We start from the raw sequence: 27,430 nt of genomic DNA, 5'->3' as shown, positions 1-27,430 counted from the left end.
TGGTGAAAGGAAGGAAACTCATCAAGTTCCATCCATCCATCCATCCATCCATCCATCATCTACCGCTTATCCGGGGCCGGGTCGCGGGGGCAACAGCTTTAGCAGGGAAGCCCAGACTTCCCTCTCCCTAGCTACTTCTTCCAGCTCTCCCCGGGGGATCCCGAGTCGTTCCCAGGCAAGATGGGTGACATAGTCTCTCCAGCGTGTCCTGGGTCTTCCTCGGGGTCTCCTCCCGGTGGGACATGACCGGAACACCTCACCGGGGAGGCGCTCAGGAGGCATCCGAATCAGATGCCCAAGCCACCTCATCTGGCTCCTCTCGATGTGGAGGAGAAGCGGCTCGACTCGGAGCCCCTCCCGGATGACCGAGCTTCTCACCTTATCTCTAAGGGAGAGCCCGGACACCCTGCGGAGAAAACTCATTTCGGCCGCTTGTATCCGGGATCTCGTTCTTTCGGTCACGACCCATAGCTCGTGACCATAGATGAGGGTTGGGACGTAGATCGACCGGTAAATTGAGAGCTTCGCCTTTTGGCTCAGCTCCTTCATCAAGTTCCACTTTGAAGAAATCCAATTTGTTCATCTTGGTAACGCCCACATTTGGTCAGGGGGGATTTTTCATGCTCTCCAAATGTCGGCTCGCTAGCGACCCCTAGAATTTGGGACCGAAAATACACCCCAATTTAACTGAGCGATATGAAGTTTGGTAGGCGCATCGATCAGGAGTCCACTTCTTGAGACCATAAAAAAAAGTCTCAAGAAGTCGTTTCCGGGATCAATTTGACCTTTTTCAGGAGTCCTTCAAAGACAAACTTGTCGCAGAGATTTTGTCTGATCGCTATTAAATTTGAACCGTGAATATTGGACAAATGGATTGAAAGGCGATATGACATTTTTCAACCGATTAAAAGTTAAAAGTTGTCTAACATTTCTTTTATTCAGTGGGACGGATATGATTGCGTCTCGGGATTTCTGCCTAGCGACACGTGTGCATGCAAACCTCAGAGAAAAGCTCTTGACTATTTTCGAAACTCTTAGACGTAAAAGATTCAATTAAATAGTAAACAATTGCACTCGCTAAGATGCAACGTGAAGTGGGTGAAAGAAAAACTACGTTTGAACAGAAGTCATGAATAAAATGCAACCCTATTAAATATTAAGCAAATATTGAATCAAACAAAATACAAGAAAAGGAATTCAAATGTTTCATCTCGGTTGTTTTGTTCTCGTTCTTGTTGTGTTGTTTTCTCCTATTTTTCTTTTTTTAATTGGTGCAATAGGCGGTCCTTGCTATGTTTTTAATTCTTTTTGGGGGCGAGGCTCTGCTAAGCACGAGGAACGAGAACTGTTCGAAAGGCGCTTGAAAAGTTGGATGGAAAAATGTAATTAAAGCGAACTAAATTAAAATAAATGCAATTAATGAAGGTCGAGATAGACGCAATTATAGTCAATGAAATTTGATGACGTGTGTTGTGACAAATGTAAAAAAAAAAAAAAAAATGTTTCCAATTAAAATCCTTCAAACATGTCGATTTCGTATTTTATTACCCGTATTTTAATACCCGTATTTTATTCACGGGTCGTAGTCCAGCTGTCGCTCCCGCTCGAGTGTGACCTCTTCCGGCAGGTGACGGCGTCGGACCCGGACAAGGACGCCGACCAGGAGGCTCTTCGCTACTCCCTGCACGGCCAGGGCGCCGAGAGCGAGTTCATCATCGACGAGGTGACGGGCAAGATCTACGCCCAGCGCACGCTGAACCGCGAGGAGCGCGCCGTGTGGCGTTTTGTGGTGCTGGCCACGGACGAGGGCGGCGAAGGCCTGACGGGGTTCACCGACGTCATCATCAACGTGTGGGACATCAACGACAACGCGCCCGTCTTCACCTGCGCGCCCAGCTGCCACGGCGACGTGGCCGAGAACTCGCCGGCCGGCACCTCGGTGATGGAGATGACGGCCACCGACCTGGACGACGCGGCCGTGGGCCAGAACGCCGTCCTGTCCTACCGGATCTTGGGCGGCTTGGACGCGACGGGGACCGTTCCCGCCTTCTCCGAGATGTTCGCCATCAACCCGGCAACCGGCACCATCACGGTTTGTTTTCATTTCATTGTTTCGTCCGCCGACAAACCCACCAAGCATCCATTGAAGAAAAAGTATGCAAACAATGTCAATTTAAAATGTCCGACGCAATGTTTTTTTTTCAGCTTTTGTTTCCAATTTCTCGTTTGAACTATAAACCTCAATGAATTCAGACTGAATTATATCGCTTTGTCATTAAAGCGACCTAAATTGATCGTCAATTGCCATCCCTATTTGAAATCACTGACGTTAGGTGGCCTTGGAGGGCCTGGACCGGGAGCAGGTGGAGTCCTACGTCCTGGTGGTTGAGGCCAGGGACGGAGGCGGCATGGTGGGAACGGCCACGGCGACCATTCAGATCTCCGACGTCAATGACCACGCGCCCCGGTTCGTCGAACACGCTTGCCTGGCCAGGATCTCGGAAAACGCGGAGCCCAACGCGGAGGTAAGCCAGTAGGAAATTGTCAATTCATTTCAAACATTTCAAACTGGTCTACCGGGGGGCGGCCTGGTAGACCAGTGGTTAGCACGTCGGCTTCACAGTGCAGAGGTACCGGGTTCGATTCCAGCTCCGAGCTCCGGCCTCCCTGTGTGGAGTTTGCATGTTCTCCCCGAGCCTGCGTGGGTTTTCTCCGGGTGCTCCGGTTTCCTCCCACATTCCAAAAATATGCATGGCAGGCTGATTGGATGCTCTAAATTGTCCCTAGGTGTGAGTGTGAGTGCGAATGGTTGTTCGTCTCTGTGTGCCCTGCGATTGGCTGGCAACTGATTCAGGGTGTCCCCCGCCTACTGCCCGAAGACGGCTGGGATAGGCTCCAGCACCCCCCGTGACCCTAGTAAGGATCAAGCGGTTCGGAAAATGGATGGATTTCAAACTTGCCATAGCAAATGCCACCATGTTAGCATTTTACGCGCTCTCGCAAGCAATTTGATGTCTTGAAGTTCCTTTTTGTTAGCTTATCAACTGTGATCCTGTTTGTATGTTATCCAGTCTCGAGAGCCTTTTGAAATTTTGTCTGACTCTAAAGGCACAATATAAAATCCATCGAGGTCTGTCTCTGCAATATTTGGACTACCATAAAATCGACTCGTCTCACTAGCATTGCAATCAGGCGGCTAGCATCACGCTGCAACCTCCCACATTCGTTCCACATGTGCAAGCTTTTCAGATGTGTTGGTTAGTTTTTCTATGTCGCTATGTACTGTGCCGATGTATTTTTTCCAGATCCAACACTGTGCCCCCCTGTCCCCCCCACTTGTGTTCTCTGGTTGCTAACTTTCTGACTGCATGCTTGCGTTGCACCTTTTCGCATGTTAGCATTCTACTTTTTCAAACGCAAACCATTTTAATTTGAGATATGCGTGCTCATTGATGAGTACATTGACTTATAATTGATTGATTGCACGGATGGATTCTTGACTCATTCTCTCCTCAAGTATGTCAGGTTGAAAATCTCATCAGATGAAACCCAATATTCGCTGAAATGATCATTTCATGAATTTCTCAATCAGACTAAAATGTACCTTAAAATACTAATATTACTTTTTGTATTTAATCCTGCGCTTAAACGCTAAACGTTGCAACTCGGCGTCGGCGTCTCCTCACCCTTGAGTGCACTTTTATTTTGATGTGTATGCATCTAAACAAAAACTCCACAAAGTCAAACTTTACTTGACGTTTTCTGACATTAAAAATGGAATCCAAAAACTGATGTGATGGGGCGGGGGGTATTTTTCATCCAAAATAATTTTCTTCTTCCTGGCTGAGGAGCCCAAAAAAGAGCACTGCTGCTTTTATATTCCCTTTAAGCGTTTGCTTTGAGTTCTCGACTCTGCGATGGGGAGGCGGGAGGGAAGTTCAAGATGGATGAACAAGCACCAAACTGTACACAAGTCAGATCCAAACCTTCCGTCCGGAATAGTTGCGGGATGCAGCTCGGAACATGACCAAAATACGAAGATGGAATAAAAATGTAAAAAAAAAAAAATCATAATACAATGCCGGCATTAAAAAAACACACACAAAAAAATCACTTTGGGATCATTCAGTTCTCCATCAATCATTAAAAGTCAAACTTTGCGTATCGATGACTAGGGTTTTAAATTGATTTGGAGGTTCCAATTAAGGTTTGAAGCAACAGTTAGGGGTTCAAACTCCAGCTTCAAACCTGGATTTGTGTTTTCAAAAGGGACTAAGGTTTCGAGTTTGAGTTTCAAGACACAGTTAGGGTTTGAAATGAGGGTTCATTGCCTCAGATTAGGGTTTCACGCCTGTTTTATGGCTTTCGGAAAGGGTTACGGCTCAAAGTTGGTATCAAACTGTCTTTTCAACCCTGTCTCATGGTTTTAAACATGAGCAAAGAGTTTCATTTCAAGGATTAGGTTTTAAAGGAGAATTTCAAGCCTGCTTTTGAACAAGTGTTAAGATTTCAAATGGAGGTTTCAAGACAGCGTTAGGGTTTCAAGTCCAGGGTTTAAAAGATTGGGATTGGGTTTCAAAGAAGGGGTTGAAGCTAGGGTTCAGGCTTTCCACATTTGTCTTTCAAGCCTGAATTGGGATTTCAAGATGGGTTGACGGTCGCCAGGTAGGTCTTGGGTTTCAAGTAAGCCTCATCCAAGTGCGTCACTGCAAGGACTTGTGTGTCCCGAGGTCCTGGAGCTGAGGGCCGAGGACCGAGACACGGGAGAAAACGGCCAGCTGACTTTTAGCGTGGTGGCCGGGGACCAGGAGCAAAAGTTCTACATGGTCAGCAACAAAGTGGAGCAGCGGGGAAGCCTCCGACTCAAAAAACAACTCGACTACGAGAGACACAGCGAACAGAGGTTCAACCTGACCATCAAGGTACTGGCGCCTTCTGTATTTATATTTTTTTTTGCTCCCCACAACAAGGGTTAAGGTTTCAAATAAGGGTCTTAAACCTGGGTTATGTGTTAAAATTTGCGTTTCAAGCCAGTATTGGGCTGTCAGGTTAAGATTTTCAGGAAAGTTGGGTTTCCAAGTTAGGGTTCCAAACCCGGTTCATGGCTTACGGTTCGGTTTTTGAGTTAGACTTGGGGTTTCAAAGTAGCGTTTCATGCTAGCTTTGGGATTCCAAAATAGGCTTTCAAGACAGGGGTAAGGTTCTAAATGATGGTCTCAAGCCTGGGTTAAGAGGTTTTGAAATGTATTTTTTTAAGTCTGGTTCTGAGTCCATGTTAAGGTTTCAATTTGGGTTTTTAAGACAGCGTTTGGGTTTGAAAATTGAGTTTTGGTTTGAAATGTGGATTTCAAGTCTGCCATACGGCCCGGTAGTCCAGTGGCAAGACCAGGTTTCTTGACACTCGGGAGAACCTCCTGAAAGAAGTGCGGGGGAAGAGAGTCGCAAGGGGAGCCAGATGGCTTCATCTGACGAACTACATACTCCAAAAGTGCCAAGGACACGGTGTCAAAAGAATTTAGTACAGCTGAACATGGAACATGGACAGAGGGGTCAGATGTAGTATTTGAGACCGGAGTCCTAGCTGTAGAGACCTTATCAATGAAAAACTGAAGGAATCTGTTGCACATCTCGGGTGAAGAATCCGAGCAAGTAGGCAGAGGGGGCTTCACAGTGCAGAGGTACCGGGTTCGATTCCAGCTCCGGCCTCCCTGTGTGGAGTTTGCATGTTCTCCCCGGCACAAATGTGACGTATGCGACGCTGTTGTCACTCCAGGTTGAAGACTTGGATTTTTCCAGCCTGCTTCACTGCGCGCTCGAGGTGGACGACTACAACGACCACGCCCCGGTTTTCATTCCTCACTTCCTATCTCTGGGCCCCCTGTCAGAGGACGTCGCCGTGGGGACCAGCGTGGCCCGCCTGCTGGCCAGCGACTCGGATTCGGGTCAAAACCGCCAGCTGGTCTACAGCCTCTCTCGGGACTCGGACCCGGACGGGCTCTTCGCCGTGGACCAATCGGGCGTCCTGACGGTGGCCCGACCTCTGGACCGGGAGAAGGTGGCCCAGCACCACCTGGTGGTCATCGCCACAGATCACGGGGTGCCCGCCTTGTCGGGTAGCGCCACCGTGGAACTCCCCCTCCTGGACGTCAACGATAACGGGCCGCAGTTTGAAGCTGTGTATGCGCCGGTGGTCTTTGAGAACGTTCCTGGGCCTCAGGTAGGATTGCCTAATGGAGAAACAAAATGCGTCCAACACAGCCCGTCTATGCATGTATGACTGAAGGTATACACACACACACACACACACACATTGTTTAAGCACATATAACTGAAGGTACATGCTTCCCACTTTTCCATTTTGGACCGAAATTGCATCTTTATCCTGTTTAAGCATGTGTGACTGGAAGTACACACACACATCCCGTCTAAGCAAGTTGAACTAAAGATAGGATCACAAAATAGATCCCAAATGAATATACGTCTGATGACTTTTTGGTGGGGTCTAGGTTGTAAACATGAACCAGACATCCACGTTGCTCCGGGCTGTGGATCGAGACTCCTTGGAGAACGGCGCGCCTTTCCATTTCGCTGTCCCCGCTGACTATCGCCACGGCAACGACTTCTACCTGAAGGACAACCTGAACGGAACGGCCACGCTGACGGCGCTGCGGACGTTCGACCGCGAGCGTCAGAAGGAGTTCCTGATCCCCGTGGTCATGAGCGACAGTGGCCGTCCTGCCAAAACGGTGACGGCCACGCTGACGGTCACCATCGGCGACGACAACGACCATCCGCACATTGGCGGAGAGAAGACCATCTTCATCAACACGTACCGAGGTCAGCGCCTTTTTATCGGACTGGAACGATTTGTTTTTTTTGTCAATGAATTGGCCGATTAATCGGTTATCAGATTTGACTCTGCCAAATCCAGAAATTGATGGTGGTCTCTTAAAAAAAATCCATATTTGTTGAGCCCCAAATTTTTTTCATTCAAAAAAGTGTCAATATACATATTTAAAAAAAAAAACAAGTTAAAATAAAGATTTTTTTTTTGGAATGATAATTCATTAAAGGCCCGGTAGTCCAGTGGCTAGCACGTGGGCTTCACAGTGCAGAGGTACCGGGTTCGATTCCAGCTCCGGCCTCCCTGTGTGGAGTTTGCATGTTCTCCCCGGGCCTGCGTGGGTTTTCTCCGGGTGCTCCGGTTTCCTCCCACATTCCAAAAACATGCGTGGCAGGCTGATTGGACGCTCTAAATTGTCCCTAGGTGTGAGTTTGAGTGCGAATGGTTGTTCGTTTCTGTGTGCCCTGCGATTGGCTGGCAACCGATTCAGGGTGTCCCCCGCCTACTGCCCGGGGACAGCTGGGATAGGCTCCAGCACCCCCCGCGACCCTAGTGAGGATCAAGCGGTTAGGAAGATGAATGAATGAATAAATTATTATTAATCAATTAAAAAAAAAACATTTGAAAGTTTCTAACAATTCTTGATGATTTATTAATCATGAAATCCTGAGCAGACGCTATTGGTACCGAGTTCGAGTTCGTTGGAAGTCTTGGATTTGACAAGCCCTCTTTTGCGTGCTGCGTCAAGTTTTTGACAGACCTTTGAGTTCACTCGGCAGGGACGTGGCGATTCGGCGGCAGAACGATGGCGTCTCTCTACGTTTTTTTTCTCCCAGCACAGCTGTAATCAACGAAGCCGCCTCCTCTACCCACTAATTAAACTCCCGTCACGATACGGCAATGAAAGGCAATGGCTGCGTTTTGATTGCGTTTCCCTCCTCCGATCATTATCGTCAACATTTTCACGGTCCTCGTGAGCGTCCATCAGCCAGCAGGTTTCCCGCGGCGCGCTCAATTGGACGCGCGGCTCGGCGGCGGTCTGAATCGGCACATTCGTAGTGGCGAGAAGGCCTTTGAGCCGCGCTTCAGACGCCGCCGTCGTCCCCTCAACTCCTCCCGTTGGATGGCTATTTGAGCTCCCCTTCAAGTCTCTCGCATGGGGGGGGCGGGATTTTGGCTTGCGGTGTAGGCGTCTGTACGCCCCAAAAAAAACCAACAAGGACACAAACGTTCTGTTTCACATCCTACAAGCACGATTTTCTCAAATTTTTTAGAAATAGTTGGAGTTTCAAGCTATTTTTATTCTTTCAAAATGGCTTCCAACTGAGGGCTTCAAAGCAAAGTTTTAAACAAGGGTTTGGCTTTCAAAAGAAGTTTTCAAGTTGGCATACAGAGGCGGAGAGAGAATGTCATTCTTTAATATTTCTTTTGTTGAATTGTTTTTCCAGGGCGCATGCCCACCACCGTGCTGGGAAGGGTGTACGCACCCGACCCGGACGACTGGGATAACAAGACGTACGTCTTTGAGGGCCACGTACCCACGTAAGTTCTTCTCAGGTTTTTTTCTCACAATCTTTGCAGATGGAAATAGCACCGGAGAAAACGTCTCTCTTCGCTCTTTGAGTACTCACGATACTGAAAACCAATCCCTCTCGTAATTTCATTCATTTAACACAATGAGCAAAAAATATGAGCACCGACACGTGTATGACACGTGTATCATATCCGTGTCACACTCTCCGACACGGATGATGATTCGCCAATGTGTCCGATTTTGCCAGCTGCTGCCGAGAAGGACTGAATGATGTCAATTTCTTTTTAAAAAAAAACATTTCCAAAGTCTCTTTGGCCGATACCGGCAGGCTTCACAAGTACCTGATGCCTTGAAATAAGGCCGGTATTGGTACACGTCCATCTTGCCAGTTGAGATTTCAAGACAGCGTTAGCATTGTAAAACCAAATTACGGATTCCAATCTCCTTGATTGGAATCTGTAAGTTTAAACCGGAACTAGGGTTTCAAATGAGGCTTTGAGTTTCAAATTAGCCCTTAAAGCCCAGTTAGGGTTTGAAACTAAACTTACGGTTTCAAATCAGGGTTTCAAGTCCAGGTTAGGCTTTCAAATGAGGTTAAAGGTCAAGTCAAGTCAAGTCAAGAGTATTTCTGGAGCACTTTCAAACAGCCATAGCTGCATACAAAGTGCTGTACATGGAGCGATTTAACATGCACGATAAACAGTAAGACAAATCGGTAATAAAGGCGGTAGAAAGCACCAGACAGTAAAATCAAGAACAAGTCAAGTCAAGAGTATTTCTGGAGCACTTTCAAACAGCCATCGCAGCATACAAAGTGCTGTACATGGAGCGATTTAACATGCACGATAAACAGTAAGACGAATCGGTAATAAAGGCGGTAGAAAGCACCAGACAGTAAATCAAGAACAAGTCAAGTCAAGAGTATTTCTGGAGCACTTTCAAACAGCCATGGCTGCATACAAAGTTCTGTACATGGAGCGATTTAACATACACAATAAACAGTAAGACGAATCGGTAATAAAGGCGGTAGAAAGCACCAAGCAGTAAAATCAAGAACAAATCTAAGTCATACTGAGTCGAACGCTAAAGAATACAAGTGAGTTTTCCAATTAGGGATTGCAGACACGGTCAGGGTGTCAATCCAGAGTTATCTTAAATTAGCCACATGAAATATGCTACGGCAGAGGTGTTTAAACATCAACAATGGCAAATTTAGGGGTGTGTAGACTTGAAAGGTGGTCAATGAGGAGTGTTCAAAATGTTGGTCCCCCGCCGGAGTGTAAACGCAGCATACGGCGATCACGCGTAACTGATCAATCGGTGAAATTGCTGATGATGAAGCTGACAAGCAAATAAGGCTTCCACTTTCTTTGGCCGAATCACCGGCGATCCATAAGGTGGATATTCATTATTCATTCACTCATTCATTAGCGCCCCCGGTCGCGATTGATGTGCGCGCCGCCGACATCTGCTTCACAGGCCTGGCCTCCATCTTTGCATTATTCGCACAACACGTCACTCGCCGCAACTAAGCCAACGCAGGAAAACTCATGAGATTTTTCTTTTTTTCTCCGCTGATTAAATTCACTGCCGGATTAGAGCAAGCATTTGGCGTTCTCTTGAAGATGCGCCCCATCTTTCGTAGTCCACGCCCCCTGGCCACCCCCGCCCCACCCTCAAATCTGAGACTGGCATTTTCTCATTCATTTGCCATCAACAAGCTTTTCCCCGGGCGGCCCGGTAGTCCAGTGGTTAGCACGTGGGCTTCACAGTGCAGAGGTACCGGGTTCGATTCCAGCTCCGGCCTCCTTGTGTGGAGTTTGCATGTTCTCCCCGGACCTGCGTGGGTTTTCTCCGGGTGCTCCGGTTTCCTCCCACATTCCAAAAACATGCGTGGCAGGCTGATTGAACACTCTAAATTGTCCCTGGGTGTGAGTGTGAGTGCGAATGGTTGTTCGTCTCTGTGTGCCCTGCGATTGGCTGGCAACCGATTCAGGGTGTCCCCCGCCTACTGCCCGGAGACAGCTGGGATAGGCTCCAGCACCCCCCGTGACCCTAGTGAGGATCAAGCGGTTAGGAAGATGAATGAATGAAAGCTTTTCCCAAACCTTTGAAGCCAAACAAAGATGGCGCACTCTCACACTTCTGTGCGCACTCCCCCAAAAAATGACACCAAATTTTCAACAGCAACTTTTTGACAAATGTCATCATTCCTGCTGCTCCTCGTCCACGCCGAAAGAGACGGCGCACCCGTTCCCCATAACACCTGAGAAAAAGCATTGCATCGTCGCCTTTTTGTTTTCGATAACATTTTTTTGTTTTTAATTCAACCATGTGCCACCTTCAAAATACAACCTAGGCACGCCCTCTCTCCACTCGGGGACCCGCCGAAGCGCGATCCTTCAGCAAAATGTACACGATGAGTGTCCACCAGTGACGACGAGACTCCTCCCTAATCAAGCCAATTAATTACCTGTACGGGAAGACAGAAAAGGCGGCCCCCGGGCTTGTTTGTCAGCCTCCCGCCGGGGCGGCGCCTTTACTGACGGAGGCGTCGATCATTGTCCCGCGGGGGACGTTGATTCACGGCGGGGAATGGAGTCAACACTAAAACGGAGCATAAAAGACATTGTAAAAGCGCGCGATGGAGTGTTTTCATCCCTTTTTCAGTTTTATCCTCCGAAAGGAAGGTTGCGGAAGCACCGTCGGCAGCAGGGGGGGAGGAGGTTGTACTCGAAAGGCTCGTTAACGCCTCGTCAACGCCTCGTCAACGCCTCGTCAACGCCTCACTCGCTCGGCTTTTATTCGTGGTCGTCGACGCGAGATGACAGGAAAAGTTTGCACGCGGGCGGAAAGATGGACGGCAAATGTCATCAAAAATACACACAAAAAATGAGAATTTGCAAATGTCATTGCATCAAAACAATCAAATGAATGCCGGAATGAAAATTATGAAGAAGCACATTGAAAAATAATTGACCTAATTTATTTTGGTTTTTAAAAAAAATCATAATGAATGAATGAACTCATTGCATCAAGTGACCTCAGTGTGAAAAGAATTCACCTCCGGCTGCTTCCGATGGCATTTATGGCCCTTTTTAAAAAAAATTTCAATGTCTTTCAACTCACTTTTCCACCAATACTTCTAAAATTTCAAAATAAATCATAAAACAAGAGAGCGCCACGTCAAAGAACGCAAAATTCTTCCACGAACAACTTAACGTGTACTCGCCACGGCGATGATCACGAAGCTGGCGTGGAAGAGTACACTCCCATGTCGACGTTGGGGAAGGAGAATAAAATAAAATAATAATAAAATAAAAAAATAAAATAAAATTGTCATCTCCATCGACATCACTAACTTTGTTACGTTGGATTTATGCTGATATTTATTGATGTATTTATTTGTTTGCGGCAGTTGATAGATGGCGCCGTTGCGTTTTTTCCTGACGCGCCGGATTTCAACTCCGAATGAGGCCGCAAGATGCAGGCCGATGGCAAAAAAATACAAAATTCATAACAGGAAGTGAGTCATCTGGGCTTTTTGTTGAATTCCCCGCAGAATCCGTTTTGATGTCGTAATTGGCAATTTTTGTTCACCATTGTATTCAATATATGGCGCTGACTGCCTACACCCTCGTTACGGAGAGTGTCACCCAATAATTTAAAATCAAAAGTAGCGATCATCTTTGCTGTCATAAAGTTGGCGTCAGACAGGAAGTGCCGTGACTGGGTTTCAAAATAGGGCGCTAAGAAGAAGTGCGCTGTTAGCAGCCTTATTCTTGCCAACTTGACAGCGTTTGATAATTATTCGTGAGCACACGCATGCAGTTGATTACTTTAATTAAGAGTGCGCACACACTCGCACACACACACACACACACACGCACACACACACACACACACACACACACACACACACATTCCTGCACTTGCTGCACAGTGAGGACCGAGTAAAAAGGCCTACAAAGCGAGGACCACCCTTTCTGCTTGAAAAATAAATGAAAAAGACACATTTCTAGACACAGGAGGGCGCCCTTAGGCAATACATTCCTTTAGATTAAATAAAACACCAAAGGTTAAGAAAAAGTTTTTAACTAGATAAGTGAGGACCGGGCACTGGCCATGCGTTCTTAATGATTTTGAAGTAGATTAGGTGCCGTTCACCTTACTAAACATTTAATGATGTAAATTTATAATCAGATATATTATTTTTAAACAGTTTATCACCATTAATTTATGGGTACTGTCATTTATTTAGTTTTATTTAGTTCTGATATTTGTGTGTTCAATACGCCACATGTTTGCACTGTGGCTGAGAGAGGAAAGTATTTTAATCTGTGCTGTACATTACACAGAGAGCATATTTGACAATAAAAGCTGACTTGACTTTATGATTTATTTTTGACAAACAAAAGTACTCTTATTCAAAACTTACAAGAACACCTGAAAAACTTCAACCTTCAAAACGCACACTAAAAAAACTTGCTGCGCCACAACCTGACACATGAACCCACATATACCCTACCAAATAACTGTGCTTTCAAACTCTATTCCTTTTCTCCCCTCTCTCTCATCCCATTCCCTCTCTCCCTTCATCTATCTCCCCCCTATGTCTCTCCCTCTCTCTATCTTTCATCTTCAAGCTTTTTTCCCAATTACATATCTTTTAATAATTTCATTGTGGAATATCTCTCCATGTGCGGTCTTCAAGGTCTGGCGATGCTTGACTACGACACTTAACGCAGTCATCTTTCCTTGGAACTTTCTTTAATGCTACAAATTTTGAAAGGTGTCGATCAATTGCTGCTCTTTCCTTTGGAGTCCGGGTCTCTTCCTTTTTTTAGTTTCCAATTCTGGAGGGGAAAAAAAGAGGGTTATTAGTGGTTTAGTTGAATATAAACAGATCTGAACACTGCCTTGACTGATAACAGGACCAGAATAAAAACTATCAAAAATGCATTGATTCAAAACATGTTTTAGGCATCTAGTTTAAAGCACCTTTGTTGACTTAAAAACACCTCAGCAGCAATTTCCCTCAAGGCATGATTCATGAGTGTTATGCTCTTTACATTATTTAATATTTTTCAATATCCTTAAAATTAATGTGGGGTTTTTTGCCTAGTCTCCGCTTTTTAATGTCTTGTTTATCTATGTGGGCCCCCCAATTGGGTGGCAACCACTAAAGGGTGTACTCTGACTACAGCCCAATGACGGCTAGGATAGGCTCCAGCATGCCCCAAACTTTTGTTTTCTATTTCTGAAGCGTTCTATTGTGAAGAACATACAGAAAAAAACAGTCTTTGCAAGTACAGTGATCACTCGTTTATCGGGGTTAATGGGGACCGAAACCACCCGCGATAAACGAAAATCCGCTAAGTAGTAAAACCCCCCCACCCTCCATATAGGTATATGAACATGTGTATGAGTATAAGTATTTATAAGGCCAAATGTACTGGTATACATGCATGTTTGTAGTAATTAACAGTACTTAATGCTATATACTAATATATTTAAACATGTATAAGTTAGGTTAGGTTAGTGTATAAATAACGAAATACAGTAAACACAGTCCTGTATATGTTGCTCTATGTGACTCGCTGTTGTTTTGATTATTTTCACTGCCTCTCGAGGACCTTTTGCAGCATTTTCACTTTTTTTTAATGAATATGTTTGAAAAAATCCATGACACACAGAGGCCGCGATAAATGGTAATCCAGCGGCACTGTTGACATTCATGTTTCGAAGCTACAATCAAAGCCTGAACCACTGTGCCGATTTCAGAGCAACATATGTGGTGAATATTATCTAATACGGTATGCATTACCAGTTTTCCTTGTTTGCAGTGAAATGCATTATTTTACAATCCATTCAAATGTCAGATACCAAATATGTAACTTCTGGTTGCTGATGGTGTATTGCAGGAGTGACCAACTCATTTTTGGCACAGGCCACATTGTAGTCATGGTTTCCCTTGGAGGGCCATTATGAATTTTGGGAGACCATATACATATTTAATCACCTCCACATTACATACACCACTCATAACATATTGATGGATAACTACTTTTAAAATCAGAAGTAAAACATAATGATTGTTCTTGTGGACTTCATATGACATTTTGAGATTTTGGTTCAGACTTTAGCAAGCCTCATGGAATTCGACATGCTTTATTTGCTTTTGCAGGCCACATAAAATGATGTGGCAGGCCAAATCCGGCCCCTGGGCCTTGACTTTGACACCTGTGGTGTAGTGGTATACTCGCATGACTTGTGTGGGATCAGTTCCTGCTCAGTGATGGTGTGAATGTGAATATTTCTGGCTGCAAACATGATTTCGTTGTTGAGAGGTTCGACTGTATCTCTCTTTGGTCAGATTTTTTTTTAATTGGATTCAATTACAATCAGTGTGTTACTGTAACCAAATTATATCATAACCCTGTAAGAGAAATTGCTATACAATAGAAATTGAAGACAATTTTACAACTGAGTAGACCACTTCAACGACTCGTCTTTCCATCTGCAAGTCACAGTGACTTGTGCTGTTTGAGTTTCTTAAATTGTTATACGGATTTATCCAACAGAAATTCATCTTACCAACTTCACTATGTTCTTTTCGAACTGCTGTCTTCTTCTTCCCAAGAGATCTGTGTCCAGTCTTTTTGTCCTCTTCATCTAAGAAAGTTGGCATGTTAGTATAATGGTAATGAAACTTTGAGTTGTGTTGACGATGCACTGACTCACCGCTGTCTTCAACATCATCGTCGTCATGTGTAAGTGTTGCAATCCTCTTTCGTTTGGTGGCGCTCCCTGATGTTGATGGTTGTTCTTGGCCATGTGTGAAAGATGCGTCATAGACTGTAAATAATAATAATAATATACTTTGGGTGAATATGCTTTGATGATACACATTTGTAATTCCTGATATATTGGAATGTACAAAAAACAATCAGGACTTGGAGCGGGGGTGTCAAACATACGGCCGGCGGGCCGTTACCGTCCGACAAGCAGGTTTGATCAGGCCCGCAGGATCATTTAAAAGTGAAAAAAATGCAGAAAAGACATGGAACGAAAATTTTGAATAACATGCAATTCATGGAGTATCCGCTAGGGGACACACCGTTTTGATCAGAGTAGAAAGACACATTGTTTTGAGAAGAAGACAACAGCAGTCTAAGTCTGTCACTGAGACGGACGGACCCAAAACAGCAGATGCTATCAAGGACATTTGAATTCATTATTCTTTACACATTTAATGGCACTCTCTTTAGTTTGTAAGGTATAGGCAGGGATTAAATTTATAATTTATATGCACAAGGCTTAAAAATTCCTTTCTTCACAAATCTCCTTTAATATAAAAGCGCATCACTGTATTTTTCAACACCAATTACTTGTTTAGTGCCCTTGTACAATCAGTTGCGATGCATATATGTGAATGATAAAAGTCAATCGTACATTTTGTCTAAGGAAATCTAAGGTGCTTCATGAAATGTTTTGTAAAAAGATATGTTCATTAAATTTCTACATTTCCGAATGTTCTTGTGCTTCTTTATAGCAGAGTACGGTATAATTTTAATGGCTCGGCCCACTTAACATCTACCGAGGCCAATGTGGCCTGAGTTTGACAGAGTGAAATGAGTTTGACACCCCTGACTTAAGAGTAAGAAAAAAAATCTTACTAATGCCAGGTCTGTAACATGTCACTTGTGCTAATGTTAGAGACTCACCCAATCCATGTCTTCCCAACATTGTCTTTTTTTTCTTGACAGTCTTCTTAACTGTCTTATGGCACACCCCTCCATCTATAAAATAATGTTTTGATAGAATCAAAGTTCTTTCCACATGCATCTCAGAAATATGCCAATAATACAGCAAAAGAGGATTCAAGTCGGACAAAAAAACATTACCGCCATATTCACTGCCAGAAACATCACTCATGTCGTCATCAGCATAATTTCTTTCTTTAATTGACTGCATCTTCGGTGGCCTTTTGTAGGTGCCTTGGAGCAAGATGATGTACTCAAATGAAATTCCTTACATCTCAGAAACATAGCAATGGTGCAGTGACAGATGGTCCAAGTCAAACTGAAAGCATTACCTGTGTTTTCAGTGTCCAAGTTGGTACTGTTACCGCCTCCATCATCTTCATCATCAGATCTCGTTGCTACAGCTGAATGTGGCACTTCTCATTCTGTGAAAGATGACATTTACACCATGTAAATATGGATGGAAGACATTCACTCTTGCTCCGAGAATGAAAGGGTTTTCTCATTTATGCAAATGGTCTGGACACAGAGAAAATGAGAGCTGTCAAGGTAAAGGAATTACTAAACATCCATCCATTTTCCAATCCGCTTTATCTTCACAAGAGTCGCAGGGCATGCTGGAGCCTATCCCAGCTGTCTTTGGGAGGTCAGCGGGGGACACCCTGAACAAGTTGCCAGCCAATTGCAGGGCACACAGAGACAACCATCTCAAACTCACACCTGGGGACAATTTAGAGTGTTCAATCAGCCATGCATGTTATGGGAATGTGGGAGGAAACCGAAGCACTTGGAGTAAGCCCACGTAGGTATGTGGTGGGAAAAATAAGCAAACGCCACATAGGAAGACTAGGACCGGAATTGAACCCTGCACCTTTGCACTGTGAGGTCGACATGCTAACCAGCTTTAATCAGTAGTAGTTTAACGGTATTAGAACGGTATCGATCGCATGTTATCACTAACTCCCTGTTTGATTAAAAGTTCTGTCTTTGATCATTGTTCGTTACTTTTAATCCACAGGACAGATGTGTGTCAGAACAGCACACGTGTGAGGATAGTGAGAGGCAGCTGCCTGTCAAGTTGCTGCAACATCCCCCCAAATAACTCGACATACATATGTGCGTGCTTTTGTTTGCTTATTGTTATCATTGAAAAAAAGGTTCTGGTTAAAGGTGCCAGAGGCAAAGGCAACTGGGATCAATTGGTGTCTAACTAAAAATTGTTGTAACTTAGAAGTAGGTCATTTGGTCAACATTAGGTCTAACGTTTGAATGTGATTAATTTGAAATGATTCAATGTTTCTATATTAATTCCAAGCATGAACTCTAGAGCATATATTGGCATCCCTCTTCCTGCTATGACTACTAATGTTATTTTTATTACTTACCATCTTGAGCTTCCTGTCGTCTCCCTGGATCTGGTCTTCTCTTTTTGCCACTTTTCAGACCTTTGGTTGAGGTGGCTGCATGTGCTCTTCCTTTTGAAATATTCACAGTCAGAAATCAGAAAACATAATTTTACACTAAAATATGAAGGTAAAAGAAAATATGCCGATAAAGACATGCACACTGTCGTGGAAACAAAGACAGAGGGAGAAAAGAATAAATGGAAGGGGATGACTTTAAAAATATATTAATTTACATACCAGTGATAACAGAGTCCAGGGTTTGCAGACTCTTTCCCTTCAGCGACTCTGTCCCACGTTCCATCGCAAACAGTAGTTTGGCAATCTTGGCCACTTGGAAAGTTTTATCGGTCTGCCGATAAAACTCACAATGGACTCTAATGTCGTGTCCCATAAAACGAGCAACTTGTTCGAGTTCCTGATTGTTCAGGTCGAGAAGCTGACATAAGGTAGCAACATGCTTCCTTAATTTTGTTGACCTCAACAGTTCTGGGTTTTTGGCCTTGCTCTCTTGTGCGTATTTTCTGAGGCACGTGTCACATCCACGAAGATTGGTGGTAGTTCCTTTTTTGGCCATCATTTAACTTCTCCGTTCCTTTCGATTTCATACCTTTTTGTTTTGATTTACATTTTGCCTTGAGGGCCTTAGCTTCATGCAAATCAATGTGGTCCTTTTCTGATCCACTGCTGTTGGACGACCGGGACCCCCTCCCTTCACTGAATGCTGGTTTGTGGTCATCTCCACTTTGGGCGGATGACACAGACTCCTCTGATGATGATGATGGTGTTGACCTTGTGGAGAAGGCTCCGGAATGAGTCTCAGCACCAGGCCTCTCTTTGAGAAGAGGTGTATGTTGCCCTGATGGTTGGGCTTTACGCATTTGAGCCTACACATCAGGGCAGAAGAGGGAAAAACAGGGAAAATTGTTAATTTTGTAGACAACTGAGATGGTGAAAAAGAGTTTTATGCTAGATCTCGGCAATTCTGTACAAAGTTTATCTGTCTTTGCCAATGTTTTCAACACTTGTCTTCCAAGTTGCATTCATGAAAATACGACAATGTTTTGTCGTCACACATTTTCACAGGATGGAAAGTAGACCAGATGGAACGAAAACCTCCATTAATAAAACAAAGTATGAGTTAATCAGCATGCATTTTCTAGTCTCATGGAAAAGAGACAAATAATATAATTTATTAAATTAAAAACTGGGCAAAAATCGATGGACATTTTAGTTGACAGGCAGAAAAAAAGAGTAAAATGAATATGATTATGTAAATTAACTCAAAATACGATAGTAATAAATAAAATGGTACAGAGTAGTATTTGAACCTGTGATGATAAAACTCATGTTGGATACACGCTTCGGATGCTCTGTGAAATTAAGCAACTGGCATTTAAAAACACAGTAAAGCAGCTCGCGTTGGCCTGCAATCCGCCTCATTCATTCGGTATTTAATTTAAAAAATACATTTTTCTCGAGAAAAAATGGTTTCTGGCTAGACTAAACATGTCTAGTTTACAGCGAGCCAGAGCACTGGTTCATTTGTCTACTTATTTCAATTCGGTATGAGTACAGAAACTAACAATTTCTGTCTCATTTTTGCCGAAATATAAACCACATAAATTCAACGCGACGCGGCCTTGCCGTAACCGCCTGAGCGCAAGCCATGTGCGTTGTTCCTAAATTGCTGTGTTCGTAGTTTGCCATTGTTTCTTCGTGTAGAAAAAAAAACTACATAAAGCAGCTTTAAATTAAAACCAATTGACGGCCTAGAGTTTACAGTACGCCGCGAGTAACAAGTCCTTCGGTGCTCAGTACGCAGATTGTTACGACGACACTCGTATTCGCGGGTACCCGTCTCTCGACAAAGAAAGGGTGATTACTTACCTGAGCATTCTCATTCTGACGGTGGTGCTCCCGGTTAGGGGCGAGTCTTCTCCGTGTTTTCTCCATGTCGTTAAAAAGCCAAATGGTGTTGGTTGTCCCGGTATAGAAATATAAATGGCTGGAGTGCGCCGAAAAGTATCGCGCGAAGACAACGCTCCTCCAGCCTTTGAAGCCAACCGCTTCTTAATTGATGCGAGGGGGAGAGTGGGGGGATGGGCAGAGTGGGGGGATGGGCAGAGCAGCAACTTCGGAGCGAAAACTCTACTTAAACATGATTAACCCTTTCATGATCTTCTCACTTTAACGTTTCATATAACATAATCAGAAATTCACACAAATTCTTAAACTACATAAAGTATTGTAACAACAGTCTTCTCCGTGTTTTCTCCATGTTGTCAAAAAGCCAAATGGTGTTGGTTGTCCCGGTATAGAAATATAAATGGCTTGAGTGCGCCGAAAAGTATCGTGTGAAGACAACGCTCCTCCAGCCTTTGAAGCCAACCGCTCTTAATTGATGCGAGGGGGAAAGCGGGGGGATGGGCAGAGCAGCAACTTCGGAGCGAAAATTCTACTTAAACACGATTAACCCTTTCATGGTCTTCTCACTTTAACGTTCCATATAACATAATCAGAAATTCACACAAATTCCTAAACTACATAAAGTATTGTAACAACATTTCAAAACACTTTAGTTATTAATTTATCAATAAAAGAAATTAAAACAAATAAAACACCTACACTGTGTATGCAATGCTCTGCTTCGGTTATTACAGTTTGGGATATTGTCAAAGCTGTTCCATATTTATGTTTGTCCATTTTTCCTATTTCCAAGACTACAACTTCACTTCAACAAGGTGACCGGCTCCCTTCCGCATCCAGCATTTAACAGTGCTGCCATTGAAACCAATATACCACGAAACTGTCAGAAGGGCTCAAGTTGTAGTTTATCAATGTAGTCATCCAATAATACTGAAATAACAACCTATATTTCCAACCTGCCTTTCCAAAAAGATGTGAAATGTTTCTTAATTTAATACAGGGGTCTCACACTCACGGGCTACAAGACGCTAATTTCAGGCCCCTCACCTTGATGTGAAACTTTGCGTCAACGAAGCGAGTCTCCACTTTGTCCCCCCCCCCCCCCCAAACCAAATATGTGTCACACCCTAATTACTGTCCATTGCATTCTTAAGTACTCATCAACGAGTGGGTAGTTAGCCACTGACAAAGACGCAGTTGTCCTGCACAATCTCTAATGTAGACATCTTTTTTTTTCAAACCAAAAGTTCATTTTTACAGTGTAGCCATGTGAAAAGCTGTTCTAAAAGGACATGCATGGATGAACAACCATCCATACTGACACTCACACCTAGGGACAATTTAGAGTGTTCTATTATTCTTTCATGCATGTTTTTGGAATGTGGGAGGAAACCAGAGTACCTGGAGAAAACCCACACAGGCCCGGGGAGAACATGCAAACTCCATACAGGGAGGCTGGAGCCAAGATTGAAGGTTATCAGAACCTAGCAAGGGGCCGGTTGCGATTTGCTGTTGTAGGAACTGATTGACTAAAGGGCCGTTCACACGGCACACATTTGCTCCGGCGCTGCAACGATATATTTTGTTGCGATATATTTTGCACCGCAGCAAATTGTGTGGAGCGTTCACACGTACAAAGCCGCTTCACACGGCAGTTTCTGCAGCGGAGCAAAACGACAGAAAACAAACGAGCTGTCGTGTTGGTTCTTTTTAAAACATACTGTATATACACAACTCAAGCGACTACTAGACCGGCACGTCCTTCTCCTTCCCGGTTTCCATGCCTTCTGCTCGAGAGTGACCACCCAAGAAAACGTAAATGAACGATGACTTCAATGACACTCAGAAAAGCAAACACTAATGCACCAAACTGAAAATCAAGAGAGGAAATCACAAAATAAATTCTATGGGGGTGGGGGGTTGTGAACAAACAACAAAGGAACAAACAACTCCGAGACAGGGGGTTCGGTACTCCATACCCACGAAGCACACCCCACAGAACTCCCCGGTCTGCCAATCCAGAGGCACTCTCCCTGTTGACCACGCGATGTTGCAGAGGCGTGTCAACCAGGACAGCCCCACAACATCCAGAGCCTTGAGGAACTCCGGGCGGATCTCATCCACCCCTGGGGCCTTGCCACCGAGGAGCTTTTTAACCACATCGGTGACTTCAACCACAGAGATAGGAGAGCCCACCTCAGAGTCCCCAGGCTCTGCTTCCTCCAAGGAAGGCGTGTTGGTGGAGTTGAGGAGGTCTTCGAAGTATTCTGCCCACTGGTTCACAACGTCCCGAGTTGAAGTCAGCAGCGCCCCATCCCCACTGTACACAGTGTTAGTGGTGCACTGCTTCCCCCTCCTGAGACGTCGGATGGTGGACCAGAATTTCCTCGAAGCCGTCCGGAAGTCGGCTTCCATGGCCTCACCGAACTCTTCCCATGCTCTGGTTTTTGCCTCGGCGACCACCAAAGCTGCGTTCCGCTTGGCCAGTCGATACCCGTCAGCTGCCTCTGGGGTCCCACAGGCCATAAAGGCTCGATAGGACTCCTTCTTCAGCTTGACGGCATCCCTTACTGCTGGTGTCCACCAGCGAGTACAGGGGTTGCCGCCACGACAGGCACCAACCACCTTACAGCCACAACTCAGATTGGCCGCCTCAACAATGGAGGCACGGAACATGGTCCACTCGGACTCAATGTCCCCCGTCTCCCCCGGAACATGGGAAAAGCTCTGTCGGAGGTGGGGGTTGAAACTCCTTCTGACAGGGGATTCTGCCAGACGCTCCCAACAGACCCTCACAATACGTTTGGGTCTGCCAGGACGGACCGGCATCTTCCCCCACCATCGGAGCCTCCTCACCACCAGGTGGTGATCAGTTGACAGCTCCGCCCCTCTCTTCACCCGAGTGTCCAGAACATGCGGCCGCAAATCCGATGACACGACCACAAGGTCGATCATGGAACTACGGCCTAGGGTGTCCTGGTGCCAAGTGCACATGTGGACACCCTTATGTTTGAACAAGGTGTTCGTTATGGACAGTCCGTGACGAGCACAGAAGTCCAATAACAAAACACCACTCGGGTTCTGATCGGGGGGGCCGTTCCTCCCAATCACGCCCCTCCAGGTCTCACTGTCATTGCCCATGTGAGCATTGAAGTCCCCCAGTAGAACAAGGGAGTCCCCAGCAGGAGTACTCTCCAGCACACCCTCCAAGGACTCCAAAAAGGGTGGGTATGCTGAGCTGCTGTTTGGTGCATATGCACAAACAACAGTCAGGACCCGTCCCCCCACCCGCAGGCGAAGGGATGCAACCCTCTCGTCCACCGGTGTGAACCCCAATTTACAGGCACTGAGCCGGGGGGCAACGAGCATGCCCACACCTGCTCTGCGCCTCTCACCGTGAGCAACTCCAGAGTGAAAGAGAGTCCAACCCCTCTCGAGAGAACTGGTACCAGAACCCAGGCTGTGTGTGGAGGCAAGTCCGACTATATCCAGTCGGAAATTCTCTGCCTCACACACCAGCTCGGGCTCCTTCCCTGCCAGAGAGGTGACATTCCATGTCCCAAGAGCTAGCTTCTGCAGCCGAGGATCGGACCGCCAGGGTCCCCGCCTTTGGCTGCCGCCCAGCTCACATTGCACCCGACCCCTTTGGCCCCTCTCATGGGTGGTGAGCCCATGGGAAGGGGGACCCACATTGCCTCTTCGGGCTGTGCCCGGCCGGGCCCCATGGGTGTAGGCCCGGCCACCAGGCGCCTGCCAACGAGCCCCACCTCCAGGCTTGGCTCCAGAGGGGGGCCCCGGTGACCCGCGTCCGGGCAAGGGAAACCTAGATCCATTTATTGTATTCATCATTGGGGTCTTTGAGCCGTGCTTTGTCTGGCCCCTCACCTAGAACCTGTTTGCCATGGGTGACCCTGCCAGGGGCATAAAGCCCCAGACAACTTAGCTTCTAGGATCATTGGGACACACAAACCCCTCACCACGGTAAGGTGACGACTCACGGAGGGCCCCAGAAAATCCAATTCATTTTATTCTGCTTTGGACATTGAAACTGGAAAATATGACTTGCATTCAATAAGTAAAGAATTCCAATTCCAAGAAACCAAGAAACGATTAAATTCCATATTAGAGTTTGGAATTATGTTGCTTTAAAAACAATTGTAAATTTTTAAGTCAGTTTAAATATACTGTGTGTGCGGTTGTGTTTGTGAACATATATATAATTTTATTTGCTGTAATTATTTTAGGAGTATGTGACATTGGTGATCCTCGTTACTCAAATACTGTATGTAGATGTTGCTCAAAATTGATCATGCTCGCCTTCACAGCACACCTCAAAGTTCAAAAAGGCTGTGGCAATTTTGATAATTGACTTAGTCATTGGCCATGAAGAGGAGCGGCTGTTACCTGCTCCAAAACGAAGTTTTTGCAGCACCCCTCCCCCCAGACATGAGTTTGTTTACATTTCAATTAGCAGAGCTGCGCAGAAGCCAGCCACAACGCTTTGCAAGAAAAAAATGAGTTAGGTACTGTATTGCAGAAGTGTCCCCAGAATATCCAATTTATTTCATTCAGCTTTGGACATTGAAACTGGAAAATATGACTTGCATTCAATAAGTAAATAATTGTTTCATCTAAATTCCATATCAGAGTTTGGAATTCATTCATTCATTCATCTTCCTAACCGCTTGATCCTCACTAGGGTCGCGGGGGGTGCTGGAGCCTATCCCAGCTGTCTCCGGGCAGTAGGCGGGGGACACCCTGAATCGGTTGCCAGCCAATCGCAGGGCACACAGAGACCAACAACCATTCGCACTCACACTCACACCTAGGGACAATTTAGTGCTTCAATCAGCCTGCCATGCATATTTTTGGAATGTGGGAGGAAGCCGGAGCACCCGGAGAAAACCCACGCAGGCCCGGGGAGAACATGCAAACTCCACACAGGGAGGCCGGAGCTGGAATTATGTTGCTTTAAAAACAATTGTAAAATTGTAAGTCAGTTTAAATATACTGTGTGTGCGCGGAGTATGTGACATTGGTGAGCCTAGTTACTCAAATACTGTATGTAGATGTTGCTCAAAATTTATCATGCTCGCCTTCACAGCAGACCTCAAAGTTCAAAAAGGCTGTGGCAATTTTGATAATTGACTTAGTCATTGGTCACGAAGAGCAGCGGCTCTTACCTGCTCCAAAACAAAGTTTTTGCAGCACCCCTCCCCCCAGACATGAGTTTGTTTACATTTCAATTAGCAGAGCTGCGCAGAAGCCAGCCACAACGCTTTGCAAGAAAAAATGAGTTAGGTACTGTATTGCAGAAGTGTTCCCAGCATATCCAATTTGTTTCATTCTGATTTGGACATTTCAACTGGATCATTATGATTTGCATCCAGTAAGTAACAACAGTAAGTATTCTTTAGTAGAAATCATGGTTGCGTTGCTCAATCAGTCTTGATAACAGAATTTCCTTATGTGGGACATGACTATGGTACACGTCCTTTATGAACATGCAAGTATGTTAACAAAATACATGTGTAAGAACACATGCAGTCAAATGCAAAAATATATGCCCCAACAACACAAATAACACAAAAACGGCAGTATACAGTACAGGTATATGAACAAAATACATTATAACAAGAGTAGTCACAAAATGAGGGCTCTTTGCGACCTTTGAGACCTATAACAGCTGGTGGCTTTTCTTTCCAATCACTCACTATCTCAAACTTGACCTCCCCTCGATCACCACCCAAGACAGCGTTGCTCAGCTGTCCAGAACCTAGGCTGTGTGTGGAGGCAAGTCCGACTATATCCAGTCGGAAATTCTCTGCCTCACACACCAGTTCGGGCTCCTTCCCTGCCAGAGAGGTGACATTCCATGTCCCAAGAGCTAGCTTCTGCAGCCGAGGATCGGACCGCCAGGGTCCCCGCCTTTGGCTGCCGCCCAGCTCGCATTGCACCCGACCCCTTTCACCCCTCCCACGGGTGGTGAGACCATGAGAAGAGCTTTAAGCTAGCATTTTCAAATTCTGATTAGAGTCGGCATACTTGAAACATGCAATATTCCACAGTATTTAAGTTTGAGTCATTCGTGTGGACATGCAGCAAGGTCATGAGCAATATTTCTTCTAATTTTCCATTTGTAATAGCATTCACACAAACTGCCTGAGTATTACTTGGACCACGGTGAGCAAAATCAAACAAGCGTTACACCTGTCTAAAACCTGAGATCACAAGTTACATGAAGCAGATATGTTACAAAACAAGCAAAAATCAAACCACTGAATAGAGAGTTGTTACATATATACCAGCCCTCATTCGTTACTTTTATTTTAGCATGGGTCTTTTCAAGAATAATCAAGTCTCAATACAACCTGTAGCAATATGGTCCCACACTGCATACTCATTAATCATGCAAAGCATGTCATTTAGTTAAACACAAACATTTCTAGTCTCCTGTCCACCGAAAAGTGTGAAAGAGGTTTAAACAAACAAAGAGGCTCATTTAAGGGGCTCGTAAACTATGTCCACATATGGTTTTTGTGAATTAAGCGGTCTCAAGGGGTGTTCACACAGCAAAATTTGGTCCGGTGCTACACCGGGGCTGCCCCAGTAGAGCGTTCACGCGTGCAAATTAGCTCCGGTGTAGCCCCAGAAAACAGCTTACACCGGACCAAATTTGATCCACCACAGGGAGGTGGTTTAAAAATTTGCTCCGGAGCAAAAGCTCGTTTGCGCAGCAGCACCGATGTAAATTTGCACGTGTGAACGCAACTGGGTTAAATTTGCTCCCTAGCAAATGCTTGTGAAGAGTTTACGTACGGCGAGAATGCGTTGCTTTCACGCTCTGTCGGACTGCATGTGTTTGTTTAATAACGACACAAGACTTAGCTGGTAACATCTTTCCTTTTGTAGGAGACTGGACTGTCTCGGAGTTGTTTGTGTAGTTTGTTCCTTTGTTGTGTGCTCACAACCCCCCACCCCCATATAATTTATTTTGTGATTTCCTCTCTGATTTTCTGTTTGGCGCATTACGTGTTTGCTTTTCTGATTGTCATTGAAGTCATCGTTGATTTGCGTTTTTCGGGGGCGGTCACTCTCGAGCAGAAGGCACGGAGACCGAGAAGGAGAAGGACGTGCCTGTCCAGTAGTCCTTGAGTTGTGTATACGTTTAAAAAAAACAACAACACGACAGCTCATTTGTTTTCTGTCGTTTTGCTCCGCTGCAGAAACTGCCGTGTGAACGCAAGTGGGGCTGCACGACGCTGTGCCGGTGCTGACATGCTCAGCGGCTTTGTTCGTGTGAACGCTCCACACATTTTGCTGCGGTGCAAAATATATCGCAACAAAATACATCGGTGCAGGGCCGGAGCAAATGTGTGCCGTGTGAACACCCCTTCAATGTTGCCTGCAGCTGCGCGTTGTGCGCGCCAGCATCACCGTGTGCGGCTGGGAGCACGAGAGCTACGCAAAATTGCTCACGAGCACAATTTAGAGGGAACATTGGTCATGCGGACATTTGGCGACTGATTCACAGCCTCTTCTAAGGAAAACCATGCCTGCAAGCTGAATTCTCACAGTATTTGTGAATTCACACCAACTCCAGAATCCATCCAATAAAATAAAAATATGTGCCATCCTATTGTCAATCCCCATGATAAGTTATTTTATGATAAGATATTTGATTAATTCGGCTTGATGCACTCAGCAGGAGTTGGCCACCATGTGCAAACACGATGCCGTCTCCCAACGGCTTTCAATTCTCGCACACATTTTATTCATAAACTCCTGTATGTAAGTGTTCTGCCCACAGTAAAAGTTTCGGGCCATTTCATTAATAGAAATCGTGTTTAGAATATTCATTTAGTTATCGCGGTGCATTGTGGGTAGCAGACGCCGTGCTGGTAGCAGACTAATCGTTCCAGAAAGCCCGATTGTGGTCGTTGCAACTGGTCCT

At 45.3% G+C, this 27,430-nt stretch overlaps 2 protein-coding genes and 1 long non-coding RNA gene across 3 annotated transcripts in view; 2 read left to right on the top strand and 1 right to left on the bottom strand.

Annotated features, from left to right (window-relative positions):
- The window catches only part of si:ch211-186j3.6 (neural-cadherin), a 197,455-nt gene that overhangs the window by 106,834 nt on the left and 63,191 nt on the right, over positions 1-27,430 (top strand). The window contains exons 19-24 of the mRNA XM_052062613.1: positions 1,628-2,092; positions 2,334-2,525; positions 4,731-4,922; positions 5,774-6,217; positions 6,507-6,837; positions 8,293-8,386. Coding sequence (XP_051918573.1) covers positions 1,628-2,092; positions 2,334-2,525; positions 4,731-4,922; positions 5,774-6,217; positions 6,507-6,837; positions 8,293-8,386 — 1,718 coding nt within the window. The remainder of the gene's footprint in view (positions 1-1,627; positions 2,093-2,333; positions 2,526-4,730; positions 4,923-5,773; positions 6,218-6,506; positions 6,838-8,292; positions 8,387-27,430) is intronic.
- LOC127599097 (major histocompatibility complex class I-related gene protein-like) overlaps positions 1-27,430 on the top strand; it is a 157,543-nt gene that overhangs the window by 125,164 nt on the left and 4,949 nt on the right. The gene's annotated exons all lie outside the window — the stretch shown is intronic.
- LOC127599116 (uncharacterized) lies at positions 12,373-17,948 on the bottom strand. Its single transcript, XR_007961997.1, has 8 exons — positions 17,788-17,948; positions 17,530-17,619; positions 16,477-16,569; positions 16,286-16,378; positions 16,106-16,180; positions 15,123-15,236; positions 14,976-15,053; positions 12,373-13,234 (listed from the first exon to the last, which is right to left on the bottom strand). It is a non-coding gene; the product is annotated as an uncharacterized LOC127599116 (long non-coding RNA).

This window comes from Hippocampus zosterae, chromosome 4 (genome assembly GCF_025434085.1).
Source record: "Hippocampus zosterae strain Florida chromosome 4, ASM2543408v3, whole genome shotgun sequence".
NCBI lineage: Eukaryota > Metazoa > Chordata > Actinopteri > Syngnathiformes > Syngnathidae > Hippocampus > Hippocampus zosterae.
The sequence above is the reverse complement of the archived record's forward strand: the minus strand, read 5'-3'. Positions and strand labels throughout refer to the sequence as shown.